Below are 26,218 nucleotides of genomic sequence, written 5' to 3'. Positions count from 1 at the left end.
AAGATTCCATCTGTTGGGTCCTAGATAGTTTTTCAGTAAACAAACTTTAATCTAGCAAGTAGAGTATGGGTAAACATTTTATCTGCTGACATGGGAATATTCCGTTGTTGAGCTTTGTCGTTAGTGGAATTGGGTTGTATATGTTCATAGTCACACATCTGCATCTGATGTATAGTGGTAAGAGTTACCCTCCCTGTATGCACAGAAGCTTGTTAGTAGGTCAGTATTGGCCAATAAAAAGAGGCATGGCTTGCCAAGAGAACATTCATATATGCATGCATGTCTGTACTGGGGTGTAGTTCCTTGGCTTTCTTTTGCCTCTGAGATTATAAAACAAATGTTTGTGCATCACGTATAGGCTAAGGCTTGGTTTCAACACCTTACAGGCAAAAGAGTCTATATGGCACTACATGATAGCTGTTGGGAACTCTGTGAGTAGCAGCCATGGTAATTGTTCTGCAGGCTTGATTGACAATGCCTTGGAGATCATAATTGCATCTTGATGTAGAGGTTGCTTACTCTAAGCAAAGCTTCAAAAAGTCAGCCCAGGGATAATGGATTTTTAAATATCAGCCTCTTTGTTATCTGTTATATAAGTTTAAAGTATTTGATAAAAAATAATCATAAAGGTATATTCACTTACAGGCTGAATTTATTCTTCTGGTAGACTTTATCCAGGTTGTTAAGGACACCAGTTCTTGTTTCCGTATATCTCCATTTAATTGCTGTGTTTTGTCCCAAGTGATTGTTATTGATGCTTCTGGATGCATGCTTTAATGTAAACCGTTGCTAATAGTTTACTGGAATTACAATTTTACACAAATTTGCAAATTGTGGGATAATTTTGTGTAAAAATTATAATTCCAGTAAATGAATAACAAATGGCTTACGTTAAAATGTTAATCCACAATTTGTGGAGCTGTGCACTGTGTGAGAGCCATTTCTGGTTTATGTAAACAACTGTTCTGTGAATAGCCTCTCCACCGTTCGTAGGTTGTTAGTGTGATGTCTGAACTCGGACACTTTGGGTTATTCATGGGTTAAATAACTCAAGGTTAACTTAAGAACAAACTTGTTGGGCTGTTTAATCCATGAACAACTCAAAATGTCTGGGTTCGGACGTCAATGGTGAGCCAGTCGTAGGGTGTTGTTTAAAAGTAGATATGGTAGTTGCACAGGAGGCAGTGCTCTGGCCCGTGTGCAACAACCCATGGGCTGTCGTTATGTGTAAACCAGGTCTATTATCATTGCAACACATTAAGAGTATTTATTAAAATAAAATTATCCTAGATTTTCACTACAAAAAGGTGGCTTACAATTAACACTAAAATGTGCATCCTATTTCTAACTGTATTTTTTTTTAAAAAGCAGCAGTGCTGTTTTATAAAACGTAGCAGTATAAAAGAAATGTTGACGTGAATTCAGAACTAAAGTGAATAGTACAAACTTACTCTGGTGCTTTAATGCTAATGAATAGTGAGGGCTATGCAACAAATGTTCATTGAAAGACTGATCCTTTCCTGCCCCCATCCCGCACTGGGGGGAGGGGAAAAATTAGTTTGATGCTATACATGAGAGAAAGAGAGAGAGAGAGAGAGAGAGAGAGAGAGAGAGAGAGATGCTTAAAACGCTTACTTTCCCCCCATAAAACTTCATTCCTGACCAGAGCCGTGGAGGCTCACTCAGGTGTCTGAAGATATTAACATCTCATCTGCCCTGTAGCTTCTGGTATAGTAATTCCTATCTTGGTGTCCCTTCACCCATGAAGCAAAACCGTGCCACTTAAAACTCAGGGTACTTCTGTTTGTTCCATATGTTCTCTCCATAATGTGGGTTTATGATGAACAGTCTTATTGAATTTGATGGTGCAAGATGTGATTTGTTACTTTGATGTATAGAGCTTATTATTTTCCTTATCCTACATTCATATCCTATATTGGGCAAGGGTGATCGTGACTCTCAAGAACATGACTGTCTAGCCCTTCTCATTAGAACCAGGACAGACCTGGTGGTGAAACAAGTACCTTGGGACAAGAAGATGTATAGTGTGGGAAGCATGGCCACACTGTGTCCATAGCATGTCTAGAGAAAAGACCCTGCCCCCTTACACACACACATACAAGAAATGCAATTGGGTTGAAGTAAATTCACTAACAGACTTATTAGGACACATAATATCTGTAATGAATTATCTAGAGATGTTCCAAAATCAAAACAAAATGGCATTTAGTATAACAAAGTTGGTGTATTGATCTGTGATGTTGCAGCAACAGTTGTACAGTGTGCTGTGTACTACTGTACGAACAACTAAGCTTATACACATAATTTTGAACACGTTTTGTGTTGGTACAGAAAGCTTTGTGATCATGCGATACACTGCAGTTTTTTTGTTTAAAGCCTTGTGCTGATTAATTTTTTTAAAAAATTGAGTTTAATTGTATTTGGAAAATGCATGAATGCATACATTCCCATTCTTTATAATATTTATGTGTTTATACGGTTTGTTTCATAGCCACTGTTGCTTAAATTGATTAGTTTTTAACTTTTTAAAAATCATTTAATAAAAAGAATGACTTCAGTACACAGCATTTAATGTAACTTTTAATACCCCAGGGAATTAATGCAGCATTATGTTGCTCATAATGAATAACATTCCACTGAGAAGTTGGACTGACGTGAAAATTAGGAATGTAGAGGACTAGCAAGGGCAAGGGAGCAGTAATGAATACTGACAGAAACTTCCATGCTTAACTACTGTAACGTTTTTGTGTGGAAACTTTGAGTTACTTGCCTGTGTGGATTACAGCATATCTAACAATGTGGATATTTATGAATAGAACACTTGGATGAAGAAACATCTCTTACACTGTTGATGTCATTATATGTTTCAGTAACATGGGAAAATTGGACAGATTGCTTTTTTTAATCTATAATTTGCTTATGTGAGTGTTCTCACCATATTTTATTGCTGTATCTTCTCTTATTCTAAGTAACAGGATGTTCAGAAAATTATTGCTATGAGTTTGCATGGCTTGGAGGCAACAAACACAGATTTCTATTGTCAGCTGCTGTTATGCTATCTGTTTCCAATGTGCAGATAAAAGTATTGCTAGCTAATCTTTTCTACACTTGAAACAGTGATGTTTGATTCTGTCTTTGTATTTGGAGTGCTGGCTGATGTTTTGGCATCCCTCTTTAGATATGTTAAGCAGTCTTTCAGAATGTGCTCTTTAACTACAGCAGTAAAAATAAAGGTGGTGTTTCCATGCAGGTGGTTGTTCTGGTGTGCATTGAGAAAGGAGGATTATGTTTTCCTGACATCGGTAGTTTTTAGGAGATTTTCAGCTATTTGTAAGTTAGAAAATGATCCTTAGAATGAAATTCTGTTTCAGCAAGCAGCTGTCCGTGTAAATTTAGATGAGGTTTTGTATGATTTTTTAAACTTGATATCCTGAGCTGGTGTGATGCCATATGCAATCATGTCATTATATGACCGAGGTCACTTGTATCTTGAAGGTAATTAGTGAACTTACAGTGCAATCTTATACATCACTACTCAGAAGTAAGACCCAGAAGTAAATGCGATTTATTTCCTGTTAAGTGTTTTGCAGCCTTAAATGGTGAAACAGAACCTAGACTTAGTTATGGCTTTGAAGTCAGTTTTCGAAATACTGTAGCTGGAGGGCATATGTTATGTGCAGAACAATTAGTGGAGCAAATAACTTAGTCCTCTTGGGAGCAATTTGTTTTTTATAGGCCCATTTGGAGTGTTTCCTTCTGAAGTGAATATTATAGTAAAATTAATTATACAATTGGTAGAATTACTTCAGTTTTTCCTAACAGTCTGTGAATTCTTTTCATTTTAAGCATATTTTAAAATGGACTGCCTTAAAGGCAAAATAGTTGTGTGTATGAACCTCTTCTGGAAAAGGTGAAGTGAGTTTTACCTGGAATCCCTTTCAGTCCACATTGTTGCATTATCTTTGTGGACTGAATTGGTGTAATAAGAGATGAGATGCTAAACTATATTCCTATGAAAACAAGCACAGCCTTCAGTCACATTCAGCTTCCCAAGGGCAGGTGTAGCCAACAGACAATTCTTGGTGTTTACCTAGTCTGTAGTGCAATTTTATCCAGCCCTTAGTGGCTTTATGAAGTTTTAATACATAATATTGTTCAAACCCCCAATCCTGAGCAAACAGTGGAAATTCTCGACTAGCAAAAGGCATATTATCATTCACAAGTATCCTTGGAATTCCATGATGAGCGAACACAGCTTTAAGCTTAGCAATCACAGTTCTTGTAGTTTTGTCAGGCAAATTCAGTACTTCTGGATATTTTGAAAAATAATCAACCACTATAAGAAAAAGGGAAGATCCATATTCAGCAATATCTACATATAATGTAGATATAATGTGCCTGATACAATTGCTGTTAAATCATTTCAAAAGCCGCCTGATGTTCCGGCACCCATGGAAGCACTACAGTCTTTCTTAGCAAATTTCTTAACGACGCTGTCAATTCTGCCTCCAGTGGAATATACATTGACAGATATTGTATGGACCCTAAAAATCTGAGCACACCTTGTCTGTCTTATAGCGACATCATTTCTCAAATGGCCTTAATTTTATCATCATCAGGTCGAACTCCCTGAGCAGTCACTATCTGACCCATATATTTCACAGAGTCGACCTTAAACTGAATCTTTCTTTATTAAATTTGATTTTCATAGCACACACTGTTTCCATACCTTGATGTAGGATCTTATGCTGCTCAACTGTTTCTGCTGCTATGATCATATCATCAGCTATCATGTAGATGCCTTTTATGTGCCCAAAAGTTTCCTCCTCTTTTTTTTTCTGAAACACTTCACTAGCAGCTTTAAGCCAAAATGACAGTCAATGAAAGCAATACCTTCCCCAAGGCATATTAAATGTGCATGAACGTGATGAAGATTTATCTAATTTCACTTGCCAATAACCATCTTTCTCATCTATAATAGTAAAAAAAATCATTCCAGCTAGATTCAAAACTTCTTCAATTGTAGGGATAGTATAATGCTGTCTTTGAACTGCTTTATTAAGATCACGAAGAACAAGACATGTGTGCAACTTCCCATTCTTATTTTCAGTAATGACAATGCTGTTCACCCAATCTGTGGGAATGGTAACTTTAGATATTACTTCTAAGCTCTCCATCTGGCCCAAAGTATCCTTCAGTCTGTCCAGTATTACAAAATGCATCTTCTGACATCCATGAATAAGAGGAACAACTGTTGTTGAATCAATACGTATATAGTGAGAACCTTTAAACTCACCCAGATCTTGAAAAACATCAGAGTACATATCAAGCAGCCATTCCTGTGTCAAAGGTTCAACTACATGTACAATATCAACTTGATTCTGTTACATAAAACAATAACCTGGCTACTCCCCTTGGAGTGTGACATTCAATAATAATACTTCCCAAAGGCTGTATGCGTGTCCCACCATAAGCCACAAGAGTTACATCGCTTTTAGTTAGTACATTTTTGCCTGGTAATCCACTAAATATATTAAATGGCAAGACATTTGCCTTAGCTCCTGTATCTAACTTGAACTTTACTGAAAGTCCTTGTACCATCCAGCACTTTGGTTTGCACTTAAACCTTTAGTCTCTTGAGATAATTTTCCTATCAACAAACTGCTTACATCAAACTCATGAATCTGATGTCTTTGTTGTCCTGTACCAAGACTTAAAGGAGTTACTTTACATAATCTGGCATAATAATTTTTCCTGCCACATTTATTACAGATTTCAAAATGCTGGGCATTTTCAAGGTTTATGTACGTAAACACAAGAGGTACACGCTATCTATAGTCTGGGAATATCTACTTGCAAATTGTGACTTTTTAACTCAAAAACTTGAACTGGAATCTCTTCACGATTTTTATCAGTCACATATATACCTCATGCAGTTCCTTGGAGGCAATTGCCATAGACTGCAACTGAGCTCTTGTTACTTCAGCCACACAACTTATTTCAACTGCTTTCTCAAGAGTAAAATCAGGTTCCTTCAAAAGTCTTTCTTTTAATCTCTCCTCCTTCACACTGAACACAATTTTATCCCTCACCATATCATTAACTGCACTACCAAATTCACAGCTGCTAGCTTTCAGTTTAACAAATTGTTCCATAGTGTCTCCTTGTCTCTGTGAATAATTCCAAAAGGAATATTGTTCAAATACCACGTTCTTGCAAGGAGTGCAGTATTTTCTAAATTGCTCAAAAACTTCTACTACATCTTTTGGTTCTTCCTCAGGAAAAACAAAAGTATTCCATGCTACTAATGCTTCTCCCACACAGTGGGGCAAAATAGCTACTTGCCATTTCTTGGAAACATCATCCACTCCAGCTGCAGTAAAATATAACTGAAAAGCTTGTTCCCAGCGCTTCCAATTCTCAGCCAAATTACCTTGCAAAGCAAGTGGAGGCAGAGGCCGGAACGAGTCCATATCTTCAACTAAAACAAACAAACTCCCAATTGCAGAGTAAAACCCCCCACAATCCACTCCAACTTCTGACACCATGTAATGTTGGACTGTTCAAGGGTTCCATGGAGATAGGTTCAAAATAATCCAGGCTCCCATTTGGCAAACAGTTTATTTCTTCAATCCAAGTCGAAACACATACTAGGATCTAACTAAACCCCAAACCTTGATTAGTTAAATACTCTTCAGCTGTGCCAGAAAACGGTTTATCTTAAAGAGACATTACACCACAAAAGTTACATCCTGTATCAAATCAGGTTCAGGCTGCTGAATCTAATATTCAAGTCCGTATATACATTGCTGCTGTATAATTTACCATGGATTAGCATGTTGTCTGAACACAGCCATAATTTCCATCTATAAACTTAACTGATCCCATGATCACTGATTTTAAGAGAAATGTAATATCATTCTCATTATAAAGGACAGTTTTGGTAGTTGACAAACATAGGCATAGTTTAATCACATTGGTCTTAGTCTGTTTCTTCATGTTGGGCAACTGACCTCATGTGAATTGGGAATCAAATGACATGTCCCATGAGTTGCTGTGCTGAAACAGTAGCTCATGGGATCTGTAAATAATGGTAGGAGTAGTGCAAGGAAACAATTCATGATGGTTCAGGGACCAGACCACCAGACCAAGCACTGGTACAGCAACAGCACTACTGTCCCAAGGCTGTTCCTTTCCCCTTGTGTAGTGTAGCTATACTACACAAGTGGCTTAGGTGAGATATCTCATATAGCCTTTTGCATGGCATCTTATTGGTTATTTGATTAGAGGCACTTCTCTACAGTAACCCCAAACATCCTTAACCTTCTGTGATTGCTGTGTGATACAATCATTGTAAATGCTGGCATAACGTTATTGTGATGTTGAGCAAGCATAGGATTTTCTAATTACTGATGTTTCAGCTATAAAGATGGGTTCTTAGTGGTTTAACAGATTTTTACAAGTGGATTGCATTTTATTAGCACAAGCAAGATTTATGCAGAGGTTTGAAATGTGAGAATAAACAGTGGGATTTTTCTATTTCAGGATTAGTCCTAACATAGAGAAGGTCTTAGATTTTACATTTGAATGCATTTTTCATATCGTTCAACGCTTGTATAGTGATCACCCATACTGGCAGGGCACTTACATTGTCATAATATCTGCTCAATTGAGTTGGTATCCAATAAACTTCCAGCATAAACATTTGGGAGAAAAAGGAAAAAAATACCCATCCCCTGCATGTTTCTCTTCCACCTCTTTGTAATTTGCTCTTGAAGTAAATTCGTGTGTGTGTGTATACACACACACACACACACACACACAATTTTTACCACAGTTGTTATAAGCTCTCTAGATTGAGTTTGCTTCAGAGGTCCAGATAACAGTGCACTTTTGAATGTGCATACATGTCTCATTCACGCCTACAAAGTTTCTTACCAAAATGGTGGCAATTTCTAGTAGGAACTCAGTTGGAATGATGAATGTCATGACACAACTCTAGTAATAAAACTATCAGTTTGTACAATCACAATGGTTTTGGGTGGCTTGTTAACCATGGCAACAAGCCACGCTTGCCAGGTTCACACAACACAGCAAACTGCATCACCAAGGGTAATGATGCAAATCCTCCCAGCATGCCTGGTGGGGTAAATAAGCCACTGTGGGTTATTTTTCCCACCATGATCATGTGAACTGGGCCTATATGTCAGTTATAAATGACTTTTGATCATAATGAAGATTCTTGTAATCCTTAAGCTCAATTTAAAAATCTGATATATTGTTACTATTTACGCTCTGGTCCAAATATCAGTTCAGAAAATACTAAAATTTGGTTAAAAATTATATTCCTGTCAAATATGTAGTGTTCTGTTTTTAAAGTATTTCTGACTTCACAGCCTTGGTATTCTTCTAAATATTTTCTTCTCTTTTTTCAGTTTTGGCAAACGTTCTGCAGGAAGCTTCAGGCGTGGCTGTGAATGCATTGTTCTAGAGCCATCTGAAATGATTGTGGTAAGCATAACCAAATTAATGATGGCATGAACAAATGCAAAAACGTATATTCCAACATTTTATAATGTCATAGTTTGCTCCAGGCTATTTTTACCACTTCTAATTGAACAAATCCTAAAGTGGTTTACAAAGAATGATGAAAAAAATACCCAAAAGATTTATATAAGAGGTTGGTTCAAAGGTAGCTGAAAGCTGTTGAAAAGCCAAAATAGTCAGCTACGTTTTCAGCAAACAGCTAAAACATGCCAGTGTTTAGGCTTGATGTACCTCAGAGGGGAGATCATTCCACTTTCTCCAAGCTGTCACACAGAAATTTGAAGGCTGTAGTTCTGGCCACCCCTGAAGGTTGAAGTGGCTTGATCTTTGGGCTCCATTCTGAACAATGTGGAATAGCCTGGGGTGATGCTGCTGGAGAAGGGGATAATTCTCCCAAATTGGGCAGACCTCCTTCCTATTTGGGCAGTTTCCCCCTCCCTTGTCAGCCCCCTTCCACATTTTCAGGAGCCCCCTCCCCCTCTCAAGAGATTTTTTTTCAGGAGGACAAAAAGGTAGAGGGGCCGGGAGGGGAGGAACAGGGCAGGAAATTTTCCTTTGGTGAATTCCCTTAGCGTAATTTATCTCAGGATCCCAGTTAGTATGTGTACATGCTAACAATAATATTTAAGTATATGTGAATACAAGGAGAACTACATTTGATCAGTTTGAAGGAACTGAACATGTATCTGAAAGACTTAGCTGCATCTGATGATTGAATAAGTTGTGAAAGTTTTCAGGAATATACTTTACATTTTGCAACAGTCTAATTGACGTATTTCCAGATTATGTTAAGTGGATACTAGAAGTGAGCAATGTGCAAAGTAGCTCTCATATAGGTCTTCTTCAACGTAATTAATATAACTGGTAACAAAATCATGGAAGCACCTTTTTGCCTAGATCTCAATGCTCAAAATGAGCTGCGATGCTATCCCTTCACCATCCTATTTCATTTTTCTCTCACTCCAGGCATTGCCAAATCCATAATATATAATTAACAATTTTGCACCCCCTTGTGTGGTTTTTTAAAAAGGCAGATGTTTTAGAAGTCGAGGCTCTTGTTAGTAGAGATAAAGATACATTTCAAAAACTTCCTTTTGGTCATTGATTTCTTCTCTCCCTGCTATAATGGGAATAATCACCATATGTATCAGGGCCATGTCCCCTCTTTGTATTTCTAGGAGTGGGTGTGGAGAGCCAGCATACTGTACCTTAAACAAGTACCTTGCCATACAATTCCTGTAGTAGCATTCTGTGTAGGCAGAGGTTTGTTTTTATTAAATTACAGAATAGATATTGGATACTTTGTCATTGCCCACAGCCCTAGCAATACACTGCTATATTAATAGCTGAGCATCTAGAAATCTGCTGTCTCCAGAACAGAAATGACTGTATGTGTAATGCTAAATAAAATACTTGCTTTAAATGCTTATCTATCAAAAGATTGGTGTAAGGTGGGTGGAGGTTTAACATTACTGTGATGTAAAGTGTCATTATGCAGCTTTTCCTCTTGTTTTTTTTAAATCTTTTTGCTTCAGAGGAGGAAATAGTATGCTGCCTTTATAGAAGAGCTTGTTCCCACAGGATGGGAGGGGAAGGTCCCCAATGGTCTATTGAAATTAGCAGGAAGGCTTCAAGTTCCCTTCCTTAAATGTTAATTTTTCCAGTGAGAAACTAGCTTTCTGTCTGAGAGAGTAATAAACAGACACTTTAAAACACACACATGTACCTGCACACACACAATATCATTTGTAGAATATATTGAAGTCAACCAGCTTAGTCTTGCTATAATCACGGACTCAGTGATTTCCACTGTTGAAAATTCTGGAAGATTTGTAACTAGTTATCTCTGATTTAAATGAAGATGCCATTTCACGTGTTTCATCTCAAACTAAAATGCATACCTCTATAGTTAGTCTCTAATTGCAGGAGAGAAGAGGCCATCAATAAGTGTTTCTTTTTATCGTATTACCCTCAAAATGCAATTTTTGTTTGATATATTACATTTGTCTTTTCATTAGGTGGATTATATGGATGAAAATGAAGAATATTTCCAGCGACAAGCATCTCATAGACAATCTCGAAGAAGATTTAGGAAAATCAACCAAAAAGGAGAAAGACAAACAATTATTGACACGGTTGATGCTTATCCTGTAGGGAAGCCACCTTTACCTAGAGGTTATCATACGGTAAGCTATCTGCATTATTTGCATAGTATTTTATTGCATAAGTAATAATGTTGGCACATGAAATAGGCAACCATTGAATTTTCTCTATTAGCTTGTGCATAAAATTTGCCCAATTTCCTGTTTATGTGAAAGACGCATTTGACCATAATTTGCTTCAAAATTTACAGTTACATGTATAATGTACTTTAATTGCTATGCATATGAAGCTAAATCTGCAGTTAAAAGCATATTGCCTGTCTTTGGAAAAAGTGTGGAAATGCTGCTTTTTAAAGAAACTCGATTCAAAATATCAGCTTAAAACACTTGATTCAAATTTTATTCCAGTACTGTGTCATTGCATTTGTTTTATTTAGTTTAAAGGACATTCTACATCATTAAACCCATGACTGAACATTCAATTCTGTGTATAGCAGCTACTTTCTTTGAGAACAAGTCTTGTGTTGTGCTATCACCTATTTAAGGAAGAATTTTGTTTTATCTTTTCTCAGCATGGGAAATAGACCAGAGTGTGTTACTTCCATTGATGTGGCTGACATAACATCAGGTCATTTTAACAAATCTGAACCATTCTTTATCATCTGAGAGAGCATTATGTCTGCATGTCTTAGCTTTTAAATGATTGTTATTTTGCATTCTTGAGCTAAAGGAGAAAAGTCTTCACAGTATAGTATACTGATGTATACAGAAAGGTAAACTTTGATTTTAAAAGGGGAGAATTGTAGTGTAAAATATTCAGAAGAGGCTGTGGTCACTAATTCTCAGCATCACCTAAATTTTACAGGAACTAAACTGACATACTTGGATAGTACAGGAGTGACACTATGGCAGTTCATACTATTATTTTCCATTATATAAACAGACCTCTGGTACATAATTGTACACAGTAGTGAGTATGGCGACACTAAATCCCGATTATTGCAGAAATTGATGCTGAGTGTTGTTCAAATTTATTTATTTCTTAAAATGTTCTATACTGCTTTTCCATAGCTCAGATTGGTGTACAACCAATACAAAAAAATAAATAAAACTATATTAAAACAACTGCATCATCATACAGGAAACAAAATTCCTCAAAAGTGTGGTTTCACTCAAGACGTGACAGAACAGAGAAGCTTTATAGTCTTGGAAAAGGCCAACAGAGATAAACCTTGGACTCATCTACACCAAGCAGGATATTCCGATATGAAAGCTGTTTATAAAAGGCAAGAGGCACACTACTGCTTTATAGGGATATTGAAGTGCACTACAGGATCTACACTACTGCTTTATAGTGGTTCTGAAGTGCACTGACAACTGTTGGGGCCCAGGACACAACTACACCAAGCAGGATATTCCACTATGAAAGTGGTATATGGTATGTGTCAATGGGCCTCCACAGTTGTCAGTGCACTTCAATACCACTATAAAGCAGTAGTGTGGCTCTTGCCTTTTATATACCATTTTTATACTGCTTTCTTAATGCAATATCCTGCTTGGTGTAGATGTGCCCCTTGTCTTATTCTTCTTGAAGAAGGTTCTTCTGTTTTGTCACAATTGCTAAAAATGTTTGAGACGTAGCTGCCTGTCACATGGATGGCTCAGACAGCAGACTGACTATATTGACTTTCAATTCACAAGCAGTCTCTTGTGGGGAGAGTATGTCCATAAGAAATTAATGGTGTAATCCTGTACATGACTATCGTACAGGAGGAAGAAGCCATGGTGGCTTCTCCCCCTGTGTGTGCCACACATGTGACGACCATTTGCATAAGCCCCTGCGATGCAACTCATGTTGACATGTTTTCTGAAACCAGGGCGAGGCTCAGTGAGGTGTGGTTTCATACTCATCCTACAACCTATGCCTTTCTGTAGAGGCTGCAGGGTGGGAACGAAGCCATCCTGCTGCACTAGATGACGCACTAACCCACGTTACATTCAGACGACACCCCAATTCACACTGCATTGTGGGGGATTATGCAAATGGAAGTGGTGAGAAGCCTGCACAATTGTCCAAACACATCCATTCAGTTCAATGGAACTTACTCCCAAGCAGGTGTATAAAGGATTGCAGCCTAAGGTCTCCACTGTGACCTGTCTGAGAGAGGAAACCACCTTCTGGAAACTTGCAAGTGTGGGGGCACGGGGAGAGCCAGTGTGGTGTAGTGGCTAAAGCGTCAGTCTGAGATCCGGGAGATCCGGGTTCAAATCCCCACTCAGCCATGGAAGCTCACTGGGTTATTTTGGGCCAGTCACAGACTCTCAGCCCAACCCACCTCACAGGGTTATTGTGAGGATAAAATGGAGAGGAGGATTATGTACGCCGCCTTGGATTCCTTGGAGGAAAAAAGGCGGGATATAAATGCAATAGTAAATAAATAAATAAATAAATAAATAAAATTATTTGCAGCAACTCCAACCTGCTTCTCCAGAAACAAAGCTAGTTCCAGGAGCAGTTCTGAGCTTTTCACCTGGTCATATAGTCATGAAGATCCATCCCCTCTAGATCATAGTCATTTCCTATCATCATTACCTCCACCTTGTTTAGAATCAGTTATTGATAGTTCACACAATACATCCTTACATAATTGTATTCCTGAGGTTGTGGCTATGTGAGCTGTTCCTTAGTGTTGTCCTGTGAGCTGTTGGGGAGTGCTTGCACTGCTGTGTACAATACACATCCTCATGAGAACAAAATAATTTGGGGTTCTTCATGTGCTCTCTCTGATTGTAAAGCACTGGACATTTTCCATTGTTTCCTTTCCTACAAATTACGTTCCTTGTTGCTAATTTCTATCAACAATCGGTGTATAAATTATTAGCATTTAAACGTTTCACTGTATTTCTTGTTAAATGCAAAGGCTTTTCTTGAATGCTTTGTTATTGACTAACCTTAAATATTTTGTTTGTGTGACAGAAGGCTTAATTTTCAGGGCAGGCTTTAATGCAATTACAAATTTCACCGTACTTTTATGTTCAACTTAATTGCCTTAACTTTATTGTCCCCTTTTTATAGAATTTTATGAGGTCCTATAAAGTTGATTTGTGATATACTAAGATGGCATTCATCTTTTTTGAACAGTTTTATTCACTACAAAAGGGAAATTCTTAATGTACGTTCCATCTATCAAATTACCCTGGTTTGTGGGAAGATATGCTTCTCCAAACATGTGGTGGGAACATGCTGAAGGGCCTCGTTTTGGTTGTGGCACTCTCACATGTGCCCACTGTGAGAGCAGAGTTTAGAGATGTGCATTGCCGCCTTTTCGTTCTGTAAATGTAAAGGCTGCAGACCATCACTGCAATATAAAAACAGAAAAGTGTTTATTAATGTCATTCTTTAATAGAAACAGTTTTTGTCAGATACTAGCAATGCTGCTAGTACACTGCTTTATACTAAATGGCTGTAGCGGTTAGGGATAGTATCTATGGCAAACCCATAAGTCCAATTAGGAATCTTCCTTACACAGTTGCACTAGTGTCATAATAGTAGTATGTGTTTTGGCACCTCTGATAATGTTCATCTTTTCCTTTCCTCCTACTTGGCATTCATTTCATTTTGGCTCACAGGAATGCACTAAACAGCAGGTATTGTAACTTATGTGTATGGTCCTCTAATGCTTTCCATCTCCCCCAATTTGGAGTGTGACTAATGTCTTAATTCTGGTTTGTTGTTGTTGTTAAATTTATGTCTCATCCCTTCTGTTCCACTACATGATACGTATTTTAGCTTCAGTTAAAAAAACACAAACTAAACACAGAGCCTGGTGACATCACTATAATCTCCATTTCAATTTTACTTTTTTAATCCATTGCTTTTGTGGCATTTTTTTCCTAGAAGTTGTCATGTGCATCTGTATATAACATACAGAAATTATAAAGTGCTTGCATTGAATATAACACTCTTCATTTATGTCTTTAACATTGTGCTTATAAGCATACAATCCTATGCATATTTAGACAGAAAAAGTTTTAAAACTCCTAACATCTCTCCAGCCAACCATTCTGGCTGGTGTATGCTTGGAAATATAGGAATTTTATTTTGTCTGAAAGTCTTTTAAAAACCCATTCTCAAACCAGCATTTATATTTTACTGTTTAATAGTTGTACAAAAGCTCAAAGACAGCCACAGTATATATTCAAAATGTAATGACATTGATGTGAGCTGAATGTTGGTACGACTTTTTGTTGCAAAATACGTACTTTAATTATGCTCCATAGCATTTTCACTTTTTTAAAATTTAAATGTAGTGAGATTTTGTTCCCAACTACCTAATACAAATTAATATTATGACACAGACTTAAGAATTCTGTTAAATGATTGTGGAAAAAAGTGATCAACATCAGATTAAGAAAGTACAATAAGTAAGGATTAATTCTGTGCTGCTGTTGACATCAGTGCTTTATCTTAAGTAAAATTCTTAGGTACTAGTAGGGTTTTCACAAATCAAAAGTATAATAAAGTTAGGTGTCAATATAGATTTCCCTCGCCTTTTTTAAATTTTAAAGAGCTATTTCAAGTTATAACTGTAATGGCCCCTGAGAATTAGAGAGAGAGAGAGAGAGAGAGAGAGAAAACAGAACAAGAAAGCAATTTATTAGACAGATTCTTCTTAACAACAGGATATGGAAGATAGTAGGTGTTCGTGCATAAAAGGATGTGTGAAGAATCCTATACCTTTGTTTGGCGCAAATAGAAAACCTGTTCCAGGCAGGTGAACTCAGTGTTCCGATTGGAGTTTACCCAGCCCTTATCCCCCTTGCCTTACTTCCTCTTTTATGGAAACGGCAGGTATTGTCTCTGGGCTTTCTTAGAGGGTTTTCCTAGCCAAATTGGCTTTTCAAATTCATACAAAAATTGCACTATCAACTTTTGATTGTTGTTATTTCTTTTCTATTACTGCTTATGGGCATTCCATACTTTTGCAACAGCAGTTGTTACCTATTTTAACCCCATTTAAACCCATGAATTGGTTAATGGTAGTAACTACACTATAAACATTAAATTTGGAAAGGAGTGTGGTGCACAGGAAAAACTCATTGTTACCTATGATTGGAAATAACATGAGGATTTCTCTCTCCCACCTATTCCCCAAGCCCCTAGGCCCAGGTAGTAGGGCTTGGGGAGTGCAGGGACAAGGTCAACGGAGGGCTGGATTGGACACCTTCATGGGCCAGAGGTTGCCCCCCTGCTTTAAAGCATGTTGATATGCCTTTTTAAGTTCAGTTGCTGACATTACTGTATTTGTGTATGTTTGTATTTAGTGCAAGGTGCATTACTACAAACAAATACAGCCTCAGGCTTGGAAAAAGCAGATGAAGAGAGCTTTAAGTCACTTCTAGGTCACTAAAACTCCTTGACATGTTAGTTTTAGAAGTAGGCTTCAAAATCTAGGTATCAGCACAGGATATTTTGGTTATGAACCAGTGGTGAGCAACTTCAGGAGGTGTGAGGGACATTTTCATCTCTGGACCTGCCCCCATCTCAGTGGGTTGCAATCTGCCAAACAATCCAAAAATTGTATTTTTTAATATTAAAAAAAGCACAGGTTTGACCTTTTATTGGTGCTCTGTAGTGCTTCAGATGGCATTTCTTCCCTTAAAAAAACTGTTTTTGAGGTAGCAGGAGCAGCACTTGGAAATGGTGGGGCTACATATTATCTAACTCTGATTTATTTTATTTATTACATTTTTTTTACTGCCCATCAGCTAAAGCTCTCTGGGCAGTGCACAATTAAAAAACATAAAATACAAGTATAAGTTTAAAACATTAAAAGTTTAAAAGGCAATATAAAACCAGCTACATTACAGACCAGGGAAACCCTGTGTAAAAGGTATGTCTTCAGGAGACGTTTAAAAGATACTATGTTTTCCACCTCCTGAACCGCACAAGGGAGGGTCCTGCAGAGGGTGGGTGCCATCACAGAGAAGGCCCGCCACTGAGGTTCTTCATGCTCCTTTCTTCTAACTGGACGTCGTTTTGCAAAGAAAGAGATATCTGTCACATTAGTTGTACAAAGAAAGGGGAGACAAAAAGCTGTATTAGTTACTCATGTGCAAGAAGGGGTAGTTAACCCCAAAGCGCAATCTTCTGCAATGTGCACCCCTGGATGTTTCTGCCATCACAGGGTACCTTTGCCCCTTCCTAGACTTTTTCTTCTTCTTTTTAAAAACAAACCAACCAAACATTTTTACTGTCATTTTTACCTAGGGGAGGAGAACAAAGGAACAAAATTGCATGGATGGATTAGGAAAGAGAGAATAGAATGAGTGATAGGGAGACACAAAGAGGAGTGGGGGAGAATGGGTTGGTGGAAAAGTTTGCGTGAGAGAAGGCTCATCGCATGCACGAAGGTAATAGTCAGATCCAGTAAAACGGATCCTCTTGAATTTGCATAACTTTTAAACAGGACCCCCCCAACCCCCTATAGTCAGTCACACCTGTCTCGATGGAATGAACCATAAATATCATGGATCTACTCTTTTGAGTAAAGCCATAACACAAAAACATGGATCTGAATCACAGAGTCATTACAGGTCTTTGTGGTTTTTGCAAAGGAACACCCCACCCCACCCCAACCACTATGAATGCATAGGTCATTGCTGTGTCCACGGGTACGTTCTGTGATTTGATGATGACTTTTTTAGCATCCCATGTAAAAATCATGAAAATCCATGAGAATTTGTGTTTTGGATCAGGTTTTTTTTTACCATGGCAATCCTGGCAAGTGCCAAATGTGTGATCTTTATTTATACTGTGCGTACACACCAAGGTAAGCTTGAATTTGCTGGTGATTTGGAGTGGGGGTGGGGATCCCATGTACAAATCATGCATTTTCATGATGATCCACTTCTGATTACTAGATCTAGATGGTCATGCCCACGGTTTTTGACTGGCCATGTCCTCCATTGCAACAATTTTGTAGTTGCATCCATGACACTTTTTCAGTTCCAAACTGGCCCCCAAAGGTTCAGGAACCGTGCTTTAGGCCATGAATTTGTGCTTTGTACTCTGTGCTCCTGCTTCAGGGATTTGAAGGGTTTTCTGGTTGAAGGAAAGGTGGTGGTGCTTTGGGGATGGATCATATGTTCTATGAGTTTCAGCTTACTGCTTCAAGAAATGAACTAAGTTTGGATGGAGAGGAAGTATCTAGGGTTACAGTTTGTGTGATGTTTAAACATATGTTGCAGTAATATTTCAAACTTGTATTTGTAATAGATACAGTTAACATGAATTATATCTCAGAAGTGTAATAAAATAGATTATGCATTAGTGATCTCTGCATTTCCTTAAGCACAGCTCAGGAAAAGTGCTGAAGATCAATCCAGTGAAACTTCCATTCTGTATCTAGCAGTTTTAATACTAAATAAATTAAATAGTTGGACACTATTAATTCCAGTGCATGTTTGTTGGGAAGCCTTTCTAATGTTTACAGTTGTATCTTATAATTTAATGCTGTCATCAGAAGGCCTAAACAGGTTAGCGAAATGTAAGAGGACAAGCCATAATTTTGACAATTTAACAATTTGATAGCACATTTAACTTTGTTTTGTTACACATTATTCCTTGAAATCTCTCTCTCTCTCTCTCTCTCTCTCTCTCTCTCTCTCTCTCTCTCTCTCTCTCTCTGTATATGCACACACACTCACCTATAGTATCTGAAATTTGCTTTCATGAGCATTCCTTATTAAAACTATTCTACTTTTTTATTGCCAAAGTATATGTGCATGTCAAGGTAGTATGTGGTCTGGTGTTTACCCAAGTTTAGCTTCTGTCTGACAAAGTATTTCTGTCTATATGTATTACATCATCTCTGCTGCAGACCTTGTGTATGTCCACTGGGATTTGCTCTTCTTTCATTCCCCTTGGAAGAACAGCTTGTATTGATGTCATAATTGGACCCATCTTTTGGTTGCTTTGGAAATTCAGTGTAATAAGGGTGTTGTGTATCAAGCCATGCTGCATTTCAGGCAATTTAGGTGTCAGTAATATGCCTGCCAGTCTGGGTCTGTTTCCAATTTGTGAAAATTGACAGTGCTGGGATGCCAGCTTGTAAGCATATAAGTCTGTTAAGAGAGTTAAAGAGATATTCCTCAATAACCATTTTTTAAAAATCAGGTGGTTTTCTCTCTATTTTTCTCAAACATGGAGTTCTGCCACTTTAAATGCTGTTGTGTTACTTTTTAACAGAAGATTTGGCAGCCCTCCTTAAGAGAGATCTGTTGAACTATAAAATGCAACTTGCTTATGAATTCTGTGGAAAATTGAATGACAAAAGATATCTCAGTAACTTGAAAATAATTAAATTGAATATGAATACCTTTCTTAGCTGGTTCAATACTAACTTTAATAGTTGGACAACTATGCACACTTTTTGCTTGGGCATCTCTTGCATCCTTTTTGTAATACTGTAAAAGGAATAGAAGTCTAGATATTAGTTTCATGTTGATGAATAAAAACAACAGCAACCCTCTATAGCAGAGATGGGGAATCTCTGATCCAGCCTGTGAAAGTTCTGCACCCATCCTATGAAGGTTCCTCATCCAGCCTGTGAAACCCTCTTGGATTCCTTCTGGTGGCAGAGCTTTGCCTTCAAGACCCGCCATCTGGAGGAATCCCCCCATTATCTCCAACCTGTGATCTGAGATAAGAGTGGGGATGCTGTGCACAGAAAATGGTGATTTGACCAGTTCCTCCCAGAATCTATCTGTTCTGTTCATTTGCCACAAGCTATCCCCATTGGGATAATGCCTTGTACATGAAGCCAGGCAGTGGGCTTTTACTGGGAGGCATTGCTCTACCCAATGCCTGCCTGGTCCATTTGTGCACCAATTGCTGCCCCCCCCCCCCCATGGGGGCAGCGAGCAGACTTGGGGAATCAGCTGGCTTAGGGAGAAGTGGCTGTGGCTGTTTGTGTGCTGTGCACCATCCCCATAGGTGGTGTGTAATGATGGGGACTTGGCCAGCACTGGGAGGAACTCTAGAGAGGCACAGAGAAAGAAGAGATAAAACAGAAAATGGATGGCATCAGTGGGTGTGTGGCCATGTCTACTGACATAATCCAGAGCACAGAAGGCTGGTGGGGGGCAGTTTGGCCCCCACCGTAAAGTACTTACGCACAGATTTAAAGTTTTTTTGTTTAAAGCAGGTGCTTATTTATCTAGTTTCACCTTGTTAAAGCCTGAATGGCAAATAAAATTGATCAGTATGATATTTTAGGAGTGCCCCTGAAAGGCTCTGGCCCCTAGAGTTCATTGGTTAAGTCATTTAGCCTGTCCACTGAGTCCAGGCTTTGTCTAGTATTCCCCAACAGAACCTTCTGCTGCCACCACCTACTGATTTACAGAGAGCATGAGGACACTCCCTTTTATATATTTGGCTATGCAATACAAATTGAGCAAGTGTGGTGGGATACGCTAATCTTAAAATCCTCCAGACCAGAACACATCCCCAAATTAATACAACTGACTCCCCTGTTCAACAGCTATCCTAACCACCAGTCTTTTACATCGTACTCCTCCCTCTGAACTATGGTCTCTCCAACTCTTCTCTAAGCCCTCTGTCTTCTTTCATTCCCTTTCTCAACTTCTCTCCCCCTCCGTGTCACTCACTATGACTCAACCCACCATTCCTTCGCTTTCCTCTGCTGCCAATCATTCTTCTCCTCATCCTCTGTTACAGTTAGTTACCAAGGCCAGCCAAAATTTTCGAAGCCGTGTATTGAGTTGTATCTAGTAATACATTGTAATTCTCGACAGAAATGGTGAGGCCAGAGAAATGGCATTGCATCTTTTTGCAGCAGCTGAAATGACTACCATGCCCTCTGCACTGCCAGTATGATCCCATGCAATGGAACACAGCAGTATTTTGTTCTGAACAACTGACAATATTTCCAGCCACTTTGAATATTTATTACTTGAAATTTTATTATTTACCATTTACTATCTTACTATTTAAGGTTATGATTAGCTGTTAGCTTTTTTACATACATACTAAATTCAGAGAGTTTAACATTTGTCTTTTTTGCGGAGGCGGTGGGGTGGGGGAATGTTCAGTTTTATACATTTTAACTTTTCCTACCTTAGCAGTCATTGCTTACTATTTCAGTACCATCAACCATGATATCCTTCTGGAGCATCTCTCAGAGTTAGGGGTGGGTGGGACCTCTTTATGGTGGTTTCACTTTTACTTGGTTGGACATTTTCAGAAGATGGTGCTGGGTGATTTCTATATAAACCTGGCTTGGTTCACACAGTATGCTAACTCACTGGGTTGTGGTTGAACCGCAGCATGTTTTCTACATGGTTGCTCATTAACCATGCTGTATGGCTTGTTAACGACCCTGAACAACCCAAGAACAAGCCATGGTTTCTCAAGGCGGCTTGTTTGAGAAAAATAGACCATACTGCATGGTTAACAAGCCACACTGCAGAACACACACTGTGTTCAGACAACATGTTAACCCACCCTGTGGAAAATGTGCTGCATTCAGACAACAAAATAACCCATGGTTCAACAACAACCCACACTGAGTGAGGTAGTGTGTTGTGTGAAACCAGCCTCTGTGGTATCTTTGCTTTGGGGTCCTGCAAGGATCCATCTTGGAGGTGATGGACTGGTGCTTGTCTGTGGTAATAAACTGGATGAGGGTTAATAAACAAGCTCAGATTGTATCATAGCTACCTATCTGGAGATGGATAGCCTAGCTACAGTGATTCATGCCCTGATAACCTATCCATTATAATGCATTGTAATGCCTTTGAAGACGATCTGGAATCTTCAGCTAGTGCAAAATATGGCTGCAAGAATTCTAACTGGGACCAGGCACTGTGATCATATCACACCAGTTATCTCTCACCTGCACTAGCTCATAATTAATTTTCGGGCACAAATCAAAGTGCTGTTTTTTACTTATAAAGCTCTAAACAGCTTGGGACCTCGGTACCTGGCGGAACACCTGCTCCCATATGTACCTGCCCATACTTTAAGGTCATCCATAGAAGACCTCCTTCAAGTGCCTGAGACTTAGACGACAGCAATAAGAGAGAGGACTATTTTGGTGATGCGCTCCCCCTCCCCCTCCCTCAAGCTCTGGAATGCTCTCCCAAGGGAAACTTTCTTCACACCAAGCTAAGACTTTCTAGTGATTGCAGCCTTTTTAAGAGTTTCAAATATTTTTAGATAATTGTTCTGTGTGTTTTATTATCCTAACCCTGATGTGTTTATTAGCTCTTATTCCTGATACTCTATTTTTATGCAGTTTTTGCACATTTATTAGTTTTATATTGTTTATTGTGATTTTATTTGTAGTATTAGTATCACTATTATAAAATGTGTAGAGAAATTTTATTTTATGAGGCATTCAATACATTTAATAAACAATAATTATTAATAATTGCATTCTGCTTGGACTGTTTCCATAAAAATACTAGATAGCATTTCCAAGGGATCACTTGCTTGCTCGCTCCTTCGCTCCCAATTCCTTTTTCCATTTGTATTACGTTGATTAGATTATGTGCCTGCAGTCAAGACAGTTATCTTTTTATATCTGCACAGCACTTAGAAAATTTTATGCACTTTCTGTATGTTAATAATAATAAAACATGTTTTGAAACATACTTTGCTAGCACTTGTGAAATAAAGCACTTAAATTTTAAAGAACAAGTATGGTGCATTTCTCATCACTGTGATGACTTTTTCCAATATGCTTATTAAATCACATTATTTTCTTATTATAAAATACTATTCATATATAATGTTTCATGGGATATAACTCTTATTAAAACATGTAAATATTTCATTAACAATTATGCAAGTCTTATGAATTTCTTATGTAGCACATTAAGATCTTTATGCTACTTATTTCGTTCTTTTTCAGCTTTTAAGTGGGTGAGACGTGTTTTGTTTTGTTTTTATTTCTGTTGATACATCTGAAAAATGTCTGCACTGAAGAAGTATTTAAAAAGGAAGGTCTTAATATGTTTTTAACTGTGACTTTATAGCTAGCAGTTTTCACCTTGCTTTAATATAGTAAAATTTTATATGATATATTTTAGTGAGAGGGCAGCTGAGGTGTGTAAGATGTTGCAGACTTCCCTCTCCTCTGGTGGTAACTTGTCCACAGCTATTGCATAAGTGCGTGACTGAGTTGTGATTTCAACTCACTGGTCTTGATTGGCAAGAATGCTACCCATTACTTGGAAATATAGATAAAAGAAGTATGTAGATAAAGCCTCCATACAGAAGTATATAGATAAAGCCTACATACAAAAGTATTCCTAAATGGCAATTTACCTTGATACTACTGGGAAAATGTTAAAGAATTTACTATTGTGATTGGTTGGTATTGTAGGAAGACTCTTAAACACACCTACGAATTGGAAGCTTCCATTAGATTTACTGAGTTGTGTTGCTTGAGAGAGAAATTATGCAAATGTACAGATTCAACCCCCCCCCCCCCCCGCCTCCTGATTGTAGGTACTAGTTATATGCCTTCTGCTATTGGAGAATGATGTTGCATAAACAATGTGACAGGTTTACAAACATTTCACAACAGCAAAGATCCTGATCATTTTCTGGGATTGCCTTGATGCTGATACCTGGCCACTTTTGAATGTTTCAAGTCTTAAGATTGTAAGCTTTACTGAAATGCAAACAAGTAAGTCCACCCTTTTAAGGTATAATTAAAATAGATTTTAAAGCATTTCTGTAGCTTAGGGCTTGTGAGCTTTTACATATGGCAGGCTTTTCTAGTTTAGTTATTAAATCCTGCGAACAAAACAGCTGGCATTTAATAACTGGAGAGGCACAAACACTTCCATAGTTTGCTAATGTTTCTATTTTAAAGTAGCTATTTAAACAGGAGTCATGGATTAAAAATACTTAATACCTTTATAAACACTGCTGCTCTTTTAAGCAGTAGAAATTTAAATGTAACAATTTTCTCTGAAAGTTAAGAACAGAGTGAATTATGTGACTAACAAATCTGCAACCAGAGCAGGATTGGCAGATGTCACCAGCAAACTCAGCTGAAACACCAATGTGTTTGTGCTTAGTTCTTGGTGTATTAAAGGTCTGGATTATGGATTTGTCCACAATATCAGCCCATCAGAAGGGCACTGGTACAAATGATCTGTAATGAAAGCAGTTAGGTTAACCAAGCAGCATATATTACAATAGAAGGAGGTAGAATGATGACACGATAGAAACAAATTGAGATGAGTCATGTTAAAAAGAGAGAAAAACTAATTGAGATGAGTCGTGTGTAAAAAGAGAGAGAGAGAGTGAGAGAAACATTATAATATTTCTTATATTGCTAGTGTTACCTTTAAGGTTAAATAGTAATATATTAACAGTTAGTTCACAAACAACAAAGATAGTTATTGAGAAGAGAGTCACTCTGCTGCTCTAGGTGCACCTGGATGCTCTCCTTGTTTTTCTTATCAGACAAGCTGGACATGGGGCTGTGATGGCACTTTGAATTGATCTCTACAGTTGATAGGGTGATGTAGTGCCCTAATTGAGATCATTGAGATCTTTACCCCCCATTTGTATAATTGATCATGATGTGTTGGTGACAAATTGCAGAAACTGACAGAGATTTATGAGAATACAGTTGAGTAGTTCAGTGCATTAGTGATGGGTGGTTACTCATCACTTACTGGATGTACCTTGTTAAAATTTGCACATGATTCTGTTCTGAATCTCCCATCTCCTCTTGTGTACAAGCCCACATGGTGATGTGATCCGAAGTTCAGTGCCATCACCACTGATGATAGCCAATTATCATCTTGTTTTCATCTATGTTGGATCCTGGACATGGCAGTTAGTACTTTGCTACAGGCAAGCATTAAATATAGGTCAGCTATATTCCTAGCACATTTTGTGACCCCCTGCCCCAAGTAAAAAACCATGAACTACTGATAGCTGATGAAATTCCATCTTCTCTGCTTGTTCAGACTTGAGCTACAGCAGCCTCCCCCAACCTGGTGCCCTTCCAAATGTGTTAGAGGGCACTCACATCATTCCCAACCAGCATGGCCCTTGGGAAGGCTGAGCTACCACATCATTCCCAACCAGCATGGCCCTTGGAAAGGCTGAGCTACCATTTAATGCCCAGGATCCTTTATCACCTAAGGCTGCAATCCTATACCAACATACCTGGGAATAAGCCCCATTAAACTCAACCAGCAGTCATCCGATTTAAAAAAACAAAAACAAATGTACCAAAATCCATACAATCAATTTATTAAATTGGAAAACCTCATATGAATGAAGCAACTCTGAAGAAAAAGACTTCTTCGGTTGATTACATCACAATAGGGGCCATCTTGGAAGAAGCATTCCCTCCTGTGTGGGTTTTTGAAATTAACTGATCTAGTGCAGTCTTATGTATGTTTAGACGGAAAAAAGGCCTACAACTTCCGGCATGCTCCAGTCAGCCATGCTGGCTCAGGCAGCTGGGAAATAAAAGCATTTTTTTCTGTCTAAGCATGCATAGGATTGTGCCTTAATTGACTAAACATTGCAGCTCTATTGTTGCCTAATACTTCTAGTGAGTAGGCTGAAACCCTCTATCTCTTATTTAAACCTATGGGCAAAGACGTAGTGTCAAAAGTAATACAGATCCATGGAAGCACACAATTTATTAAGACGTTATCATCACAACCCAATGTGTGTTACTGGCTTTCTTTTTATTTATTTATTTAATTTAATTTATTGCATTTCTATACCGCTCAATAGCTGAAGCTCTCTGGGCGGTTTACAAATTTGAGATAAAAATAATTTTAAATGAGGCATGTGCACACATACAATTTGTTAGTCAGCAAGTTAGCTAATCCTGTCTGTTATCACATCTCACTTCTAACTGTTGCTGTACCTAGAAGTGATGTTTGGTCCAAACATGCCTGGCTTTTGTTTGTTACTAAATATATTGATCACCTTTCATGGATTGATGCTGCTTTCAATGTTCAGGCTAGAGACAGTTATTTATGCCATCATAATATCTTTTTGTAGGTCACTGTGGTTGGTCAGTGTACAAACAGAATGTTTCTTTTGATCTGATCCAGCATGGTCTTTCTTATGCTCTTATGTAAAGTTGTTCAGTAGCTTCAGCCTATGCAAAATGTGGAGGATAGGCACTAGTTAGAAACACATTTGTTCGTGATATTTTAGAAGTTTTAAATGTTACTTCTACTTGATTGTTTTTTTAAAAAAATCTAGTCAGTTCACGCTCTTATGCATACACCTACATCAAATAGCAAGTGCTGGATATAAATTAGAGGTGTACAGTTGATTTGGTTGAATCCAGTACTGGTTCAGGCTAATTCAGAAAGATTAAGGAGATGTCTGAATCTTGCAGTGGTCCTCCAAACTGGATCAATCCTGAACCCTCAAAGCTTTATTAGCAAGCTGATTCAGTGGGACACAATATGTCTGTAAAAATGGACACCTTTCTTCCCAAGCACTGGGTATAAAGAAAAGGTGA

The 26,218-nt window shown here is 38.1% G+C and overlaps 1 protein-coding gene across 3 annotated transcripts in view; it reads left to right on the top strand.

Annotated features, from left to right (window-relative positions):
• Positions 1-26,218, top strand: part of RAPGEF2 (Rap guanine nucleotide exchange factor 2) — a 179,466-nt gene that overhangs the window by 73,272 nt on the left and 79,976 nt on the right. For all 3 annotated transcript variants that reach the window (XM_063135424.1, XM_063135423.1, XM_063135422.1), the window contains exons 5-6: positions 8,457-8,532; positions 10,587-10,754. In XM_063135424.1, the coding sequence (XP_062991494.1) occupies positions 8,457-8,532; positions 10,587-10,754 (244 nt within the window). The remainder of the gene's footprint in view (positions 1-8,456; positions 8,533-10,586; positions 10,755-26,218) is intronic.

The sequence above is a fragment of the Elgaria multicarinata genome, chromosome 10, assembly GCF_023053635.1.
Source record: "Elgaria multicarinata webbii isolate HBS135686 ecotype San Diego chromosome 10, rElgMul1.1.pri, whole genome shotgun sequence".
NCBI classification, from domain to species: Eukaryota; Metazoa; Chordata; class Lepidosauria; order Squamata; family Anguidae; genus Elgaria; species Elgaria multicarinata.
This window is presented reverse-complemented; position numbering and strand designations above follow the sequence as displayed.